The sequence below is a fragment of the Osmia lignaria genome, chromosome 11, assembly GCF_051020975.1.
Source record: "Osmia lignaria lignaria isolate PbOS001 chromosome 11, iyOsmLign1, whole genome shotgun sequence".
In the NCBI taxonomy this organism is placed as follows: Eukaryota; Metazoa; Arthropoda; class Insecta; order Hymenoptera; family Megachilidae; genus Osmia; species Osmia lignaria.
In genome coordinates, this window is record NC_135042.1 from 6,352,989 (window position 1) to 6,360,343 (window position 7,355).

At 43.8% G+C, this 7,355-nt stretch overlaps 1 protein-coding gene across 1 annotated transcript; it reads left to right on the forward strand.

Annotated features, from left to right (window-relative positions):
• Positions 1-1,247: 1,247 nt before the first annotated feature.
• On the forward strand, positions 1,248-6,860 carry LOC117604194 (trypsin). Its single transcript, XM_034324041.2, has 9 exons — positions 1,248-1,566; positions 1,684-2,189; positions 2,332-4,860; positions 5,101-5,213; positions 5,289-5,383; positions 5,457-5,616; positions 5,703-5,813; positions 5,872-6,021; positions 6,196-6,860. The coding sequence occupies exons 3-9, from the start codon at positions 4,812-4,814 to the stop codon at positions 6,439-6,441; spliced, it is 924 nt and encodes a 307-aa protein (XP_034179932.1). The 5' UTR covers positions 1,248-1,566; positions 1,684-2,189; positions 2,332-4,811; the 3' UTR covers positions 6,442-6,860.
• The last annotated feature ends 495 nt before the right edge of the window (positions 6,861-7,355 follow it).

Genomic DNA, 7,355 nt, shown 5'->3' on the forward strand with positions numbered 1-7,355 from the left:
TTATCCCATAGAAAAACGTTGAAACGACTCGATTGTAAAGAAGAAAATTACCGGAGTAACCGAGAAATTGAATGGGACAGACGGAGTCTCGGTATCCAGAGGAAAGAAAAATATTTTGTTATTTTACGAGAAATCAAAACGATTCGAATGATTCAGCGAAATTCATTGCAGAGAAAGAGAGGGAGTGAAGGGTGCGAGAGGCGACTGTACCGGGAGCCAGCAAAAAGAACGCGGTCGTGTTCGAAGCCGGTTGTTTTGTCTGTGGGAGGTTAACCTGGCCCGTCTAGTTCTGCAACTCGTGCTGCAAGAAATGCTCGGAGCCGAGGTAGCTCGGGATCGAGGTCACGGGCTCTTGGTTACGTAACACGAACAGCAGGAGTAAGCATGGGTGCCGCGAGCCGATTCGATGACGCACAGGTACGATTCGATTCCTGCCGTTTCTGCATGGCTCGACTCTTTTTATCCTTCGAACGTGTTCCTTCGAAGGCGCCTCTTTGGCGACCAGAAAATTCGATGGAGTTGCAACGAAACTCGTTTCGAAAGGCCTTCTACATTCTTTTAACCCCTTCTTATCTCTGATCTCCTCATGATTATTTCAACAGCAGCGTTCAGGAATCGGCACGTAATCACTTTGTTTTGAAAGAAAAGATACTTTCGTTATCTTATCGCGCAGACTTTTTACTCGGAGTACAGCAGAGCGGAGGGTTGATTTAAACGCGCTATTTACGAGTAAGACGATTCTTATTTGTAATTGAAATTACTCGGTTGCGAAGCTGCGATCGGCGAAGCTAGCTAGAAATTATCGGACGCGTCGGCTACGCTCGTGAAATACGCGAGGCTCGCAAGATGACTGTGATTAATCCGGCAGATACGAGATGCAATCTCGTGTCATTTGCATCGAGCAATGTTTCCTCTCGTCCTCGAAACGGTCGCCTGGTTTCAGGTAACAAGCTATTGACCAAGGAATCAACGATCGTTTCGACGAGCAAGCGCGCACTGTATGCAAATAAATCGCGTGATTAATAACACAGAAGTAAACGTTTTATTTTACGTCTTTCGAGCACGCTTTCTTCTTCGCGAGGATTAACCGCTGTCGATGTTTATCGGAAAATTATTAATCATACGGGAGGATCGAATAAAAAATTCCAATCCTGATTAAACGCTTGCATTTGGTCCCGTCGATTTGCAGTTATTTTTTGTTTTCTTGTTAATTAAGGATACCAATGATAAGTTTATTGTTTTCCAGATGTCAGGTTTGTTATCGGGATCGTCATCAAAGGGCCGTTGTCGAGAATTTCGATTTCGTGGCACGTCAAGAGAAGAGAGAATCGCGTGCTAACGGCAGCCATCAGCGGGGAAAATGGAAAAAGGCGCAACCCAATTTCGTCGCTGAGGAAAGCACTTCGATTGCCACATACTGGCACCCGTCACGAGCACTTCCATTGAAGGGTGAAGTTGCAGGGGTAGCCTCGTGGAATGGCGACAGCCTCGATGAAAGCGTGGAAAATCCCATAAAATATTCGGTGAGGCCTCTGCAGATCCTGGCTGAGAAGAACTCGTAAAGCTGTAACTAATTCTTTTGATCTAAAAAAATACATTTCTTAGCCTTTTATCGACGAATTTTATCAAAAAAGAAATTAGTTGGAATTTTTAACTTTTCTCTGTATTTTTTTTATTTCTTAGTTTTTCACGGAATTGAGAAAAAATTGCAAATGCAAAGGAACCTACATTGTTTCTAAATTTCTCGACGCAGTACAGGAAATCGATTTCCGAAAGGTTCCGATAATTAACTCTCTTCTTCGCTGCAGGGACTGGGTCCGGTGAATCGAATGGAAAAAAGAAATACATCGCTCGTTATTCCAGTTCTCGAGGTAAAACAGGCCATAGTCGGTGTATTTGCACGTGAACGGAAAAGGTTCCGTTCTGGCTGTTTCCATCCGTCGTCCACTTGGCGGAGCGTAACGACCAACCGAGCCAAGCTAACCAACCAGCCAGCCAGACGATAGACTGGGAACCGTCTGGTAGACCTTGAACGGCCCTTTAACTGGTTGCACTGCAGTCAAGGTTACCTTCTTCCTCTTTCCACGCTGCTGTTCAGCCCGCGGGAGGAGGCACCGGATGAATAGGGTCGTGAGTTAGCCACTTTGTCAAGGTCGTAGTCGGTCTGCTTACCACAAGGAATATACTGGGTAAACAACTGAAAATAGTGGACCTTTTAATTCTATACGTTATCGGCAATGCGTTTATTCAATAAACTAAGAAGATAAATACAGTAAATTAAATGAATGCAGAAAATAAAATAACGTTACCTATAAAATGTATGTTCCACAGGTAGATCCGCACCCCGCGGCTGAGGAGGATTCACGATAATGCAACCTAGAAAATGAATGAAAAGTAATCTCGCAACTTCTGAATCGAATTGGCAGGAAAGATAGTAAGGAATATCCGAGATGGAAGGAGTGGTTCGTCCAGCTGTAAAAGAGTTGGTAGTATCGCGATAAGCGTCTCTCATCTTCGAGTCAAAGATAAAAAAAGACTAGGCATATAAAACAACGTTGAAGTGTCTAAGATCGTTCCCAGATATTCAGCTGTATTATCGTCATCAACGTTGTGTCGTCTCGGACAGCAACGCGATCATCGTTCCCTCGCTCTTTACCCAAAAAGAAAAATATTATACTAAATAGATCAAATTACGATTTAGTCACGAATAGTTTCAGCGATGTTTCAGCAAATCGATGATTACGCTTAGTAGCGCATACACGCACATCTGCATGCAGAAAGAAAGATGTCCTTTTATAGCGGGAGCAACTAAATAACAGCGGAGAGATACAGCGACGCGAACCGGGAGGTGGATAGGGTCGACCGCCCCCAGGCAACATTCCTTATCATTACATCCCATAAACATTATCCTCGGTTCCATCGAGAATGATTCCTTGATCCGGGTACAAGAAGTCGAGTGGAGGTAGCTCGTCTCCGATCCGGAGGAGTACCGGAGAGAGGGAGAGAAACGTTGGCGAAGGAGCTTCGGTGAAAGGAAGACGGAATGAGGAGACTTTGAAGACGATAGGAAATAAGCTTGGGTTACGTTGCTGGAATAAAGTTCCATTCGTATACAATCGTAAATGTAACTTTTTTTTAAACAAATTGTGACGATACGGCGCAAAGTTTAATTATCAGAGACTGAAAGTTGAAAACGAAATGCTGTATGCTCTTTCCTGATGAAAGGAAATCTGATGTTTCGAAAAAAGGAAGGAAAAGTGTGGGCATTGATGCTCTGTTCGATCAACAGGGCTTCAGATTGGCAGTGGTTAGGTTCGAGTAGAGTAGCAAGGGGTGGTAGTCCATCGAAGAAGACGCCGTTAAATAGGTAGTCGAACGGGCATCCAATATGCAAAGTGGTCGGTGGGCGCGTGTTTCAGCTACCATCGGCGTAACTCAACGGAATATCGTTGCTCGTGACGGGCTTTTCGAGGGCCCAGCAGAGAGCAGGAGAGTGTACAGAGCTGATAGGAGCCACCATTACCCACCCCCGTGTTTCCAGCCAACCCCGGCGTACAAGCCCCCGTACAACAACCCCTGTGTACAATCTCCGTGTGGCCAACAGACCGGTCGAGAGCCCTGGGGGCAGTTCGTTGTCTAGCGGATCGGTCCAGCTTTCGCAAGCATCCACGTCGATGCTAATTAATCGCGGTTAAGGTTGAACTGTTCAGACTTTGCGAATCGAAGCTCGTTGTTCGACAAGCACACGGATATTCCAATTAAGCCCCCAAGACAATTTGATGCACTACAATTTGATTGATTTGTTGACTTATCATTTTAGCATACAACGCTTCCATCGTAAAAAGGACGAAGGGGTTGTTGCGAGCGAAGCTCGCTCGTAAATAAGCTCGAAAACGTGTACTTACCGCGGTGAATTCACCGGTTGAGTGTCTTATAAATAATAAGTAATCACCGGTTGCTTCCGAACACCTCCTCGCACTCTGTTCTCGTTAATTCGATTCATCGAGCGACGTTCTCGAACGAAACGATAATCACCGATTCGAAGCACGATTTTGCCAAGTAACGGTAGCTCTTCTCTCAGGTTCCTCGTTACCGAACAGAAGAGCTTTTATGAATATTTATTCTCGCTGCTACCCGACGATTAATTCGTCTCTTAACGACAAGCAGATACCGGTTTCGCGGTGCAATTCATCGCGAAGATCGATCGATTTTGCTTCGTACCGGCGTTAATTCGCACTTTCTCGAACGATCTAATACGTGCCTTTTCAGAAGATGTCGGCTTCGAAAGGTACTCTTCCATTACGCGAACGTTTCTGGAATCCTTCATCACGAAAATTGCTCTGATTTCGAAACAATGTTTCTATTTGCCCTGCAGTTTTTATTTCATTTCATCGAATTAAATTAATGTCAATCACGGTGAACCAACGTGGAGATGTCGTCACCGTAACCTGGTTACGATCCCATTATCTGAACGGTAGCAGGGAATACAAAGAAATCGTCGATCGTTATCAGATCTATATTGACCGATGATTTATCAGTGGTTACCTGTTTCCGTAGCTGACACGCGCCACGCTTCCCGCATCATAAAATCATTCGTACGTGGCTAAATTCGAAATTCTGAATTCGAAATTTCGATTCACATTGCAATTTAGATTGACACGTGAACCTTATACGACGAATATTGTCTGGGTAATCCTAGATTCACGGTTTTTTCGGCGGGAAAAAAACTATGGATACCCGCGTTATCTAATCTAATCGATAAGCAACTCAATAAATCGTTCGATCGTCCATTATCTTAGCCAGTGGGCAGCATGGCTTCCTTCGTGCTGGTAGTGGCGCTGATGTTCGGAGTGGTTTATGGTAAGTCGAGCTTTTTTCCAAAAATAAATCATCTGCATCTCCTCTAAACCGGTAGATTTATCAAAATCCTTCGTGATTTGACGATCATCAGCCGCGGTTCATTAAACGGAAGGTTCGTTCAACGATGTCGCGGGAAATCCTGATTCATTCTACTTAATTTGTTTCCCATCGACTCCGTGCGATGAAATATTAATCCATGGAATTGTTCTTGATTTTGCGACGGTGTTTATCGTGTGTCAGGTGAAACCGAGACCACGTTGAACTCTTATCAAAACGTGGAGTGGGTGAGTTACAGTTTAACCGGGCGAATAGTGAATGGAACCAAGGCGGCACTCAGACAGTTCCCTTATCAGGTAAGTGAAGTGTTTAACGAAACTTCTCGACGAAACGAGTTCAGACATCAATTGTTGTCTGGTAAACGTGTCTAGGTGTCGTTGAGGCGCAGCTACAACTCCGCACACTTCTGCGGAGGATCACTGATAAGCGAACGGCATGTCCTCACCGCGGCCCATTGCATGTACCTGTGAGTGCATTTCAAACTTTTCCATGAACGCTATGAAAAGTAGAAAGTAAACCTGGCCTCGTTGTTCCTACAGCTATGGCTCTGTAATACAACCATGGTCGATCATGGTCGTTGCTGGAGAATTGAAGCTCGATAAACAAACTTCCACTGGTCAGAAAAGAGGGGTACAGAAGGTTGACGTTCATTCAGAGTTCGATGCAGATACTCTACAGAACGATGTTGCAATACTCACTGTAGGATTTATAGTTTTTTGTTTTTCAATCGCAAAGAATTTTGTCGAAGAGTTTGATTTTTAAATTGACCAGCTTTTGCCTTGCAGCTTAGTGTGCCTTTTAAGATGACGGATGAGGTGAACATCGCATCTCTAGCAACTGATACACACGAACCGAATACATATTGTGAGGTGGCTGGATGGGGTTATCCGTCGGAAGTAAGTCAAATAACTAATGTAGACGTTTCAAGATGTATTCGAAATTTTTTTTGTTTAGGATGACCGAACGGTAAGCAATCATCTTATGTACGTGAGTCTGCCATTACTGAAAATCGATACGTGTCGAGAACTTTTGTCACACGTGACGGACATGCTGCCAGGAATGATGTGTGCTGGATTTATGGAAGGGCAAAAAGACGCTTGCGGGGTAAGGAACTTTCACTTCAATTTTCTGCTCGAATCGTACAGAGATTTCTACAGCGATGACTCAGCGACCGATTGATTAATCGTCTCGTAAAAAAGGGTTGAAAGGGTTACCAAAAAAGTTTCTCCATGGAATATTTCGTAATTGATGCACTACATCATAGTCAATGATTTTCAGGGAGATTCTGGAGGTAGTCTGACTTGCCAGGGGATGTTAGCCGGTGTCGTTTCCGGTGGAGATGGTTGCGCCCGTCCTCGAGCACCTGGTGTTTATTCGGACGTCGCTTTCTTCCGGAAATGGATAGAGGAACACACAGAATCGTCTGTTATGCTCGAGCCTAACACGTCTAGTGGAGATAAAACGGCCAACGCATCCTTTTTACCTTTTGTTGTTCTTTCCAACATGTTACTAAAGCGTCTTTAAGATGTATTTTTTAATTTAGGAGATTTCCGGTAATAGTTATAAGAAATATATACATATCTCTATAAATAAAAAATATATATACAAGGCGTCCAAGTATTGACGGTACAACCATAGAGGGAATGATCCTACATGAGAAAATAAGTTGATAATAAGGAATAAATTATTTTCATTTGAGGCTTTGTGTTCGAAAAAATCAGCTTTGAATTTTCTTTGAGTATGCATATACTTGTAAGAAACAGTTGCGTATGCAGTACGGTGGTCAACATTTTCAACAATTTGTGCATTAATACTTTCAACTTATTTTCTCATGTAGAATCATTCCCTCTATGGTTGTGCCATCAATACTGGGACACCGTGTGTATAAACAAAAACAAACAAAAAACAAAAAAAAAAACATTGAAATACGTAAATAAAAAAAAATAAAAAAATATAATTTGACTATCGATCTTCAGTTAGGACCAACGTCGTTCCCTGCCCGTTTCCTATCCATGAGGTAAAATTGTGCCACATGAAGTATGACGTTTTCAACCCTTTCATCGCGACCCCTCGAAACTGGTGGCTGGCAGGTTCGATTATTTAACCGGCTAGACGTGTACGGTGGATGACTTTTCGGCGGTTAGCTCGCTTTTACGGGCAAAGGCCACGCCAGAAATGGGAACGTAGAACGCAAAGGGAGGCCGTGTGTTCCGCTTTGATCTCGAATGGAAAAGCCTCCGCGTAAAGGGAGACGCGCAAAAAGCTCGTCGCTACTTAATATGTGGCTCGACAGGATGATTGTAGCTCGAGAAAACGTGTATTAACGGTATTGCCTGGTAACCAAACGTCGATGATGTTTGAAGGATATCGCGTTCCACGATTCCGGAACGTTTCCGCTGAACGTCACCGATCTTCAAAGGAACGCCGGGCTCGAGATA

What these genes read in the sequence shown, in the direction of transcription:
- LOC117604194 (XM_034324041.2), top strand. Translation starts at nt 4,812, where the DNA reads ATGGCTTCCTTCGTGCTGGTAGTGGCGCTGATGTTCGGAGTGGTTTAT. An exon ending in GCGGCCCATTGCATGTACCT is followed by an intron (nt 5,384 to 5,456) that starts GTGAGTGCATTT and finishes TTGTTCCTACAG; the next exon opens with CTATGGCTCTGTAATACAAC. An exon ending in GGCAAAAAGACGCTTGCGGG is followed by an intron (nt 6,022 to 6,195) that starts GTAAGGAACTTT and finishes AATGATTTTCAG; the next exon opens with GGAGATTCTGGAGGTAGTCT.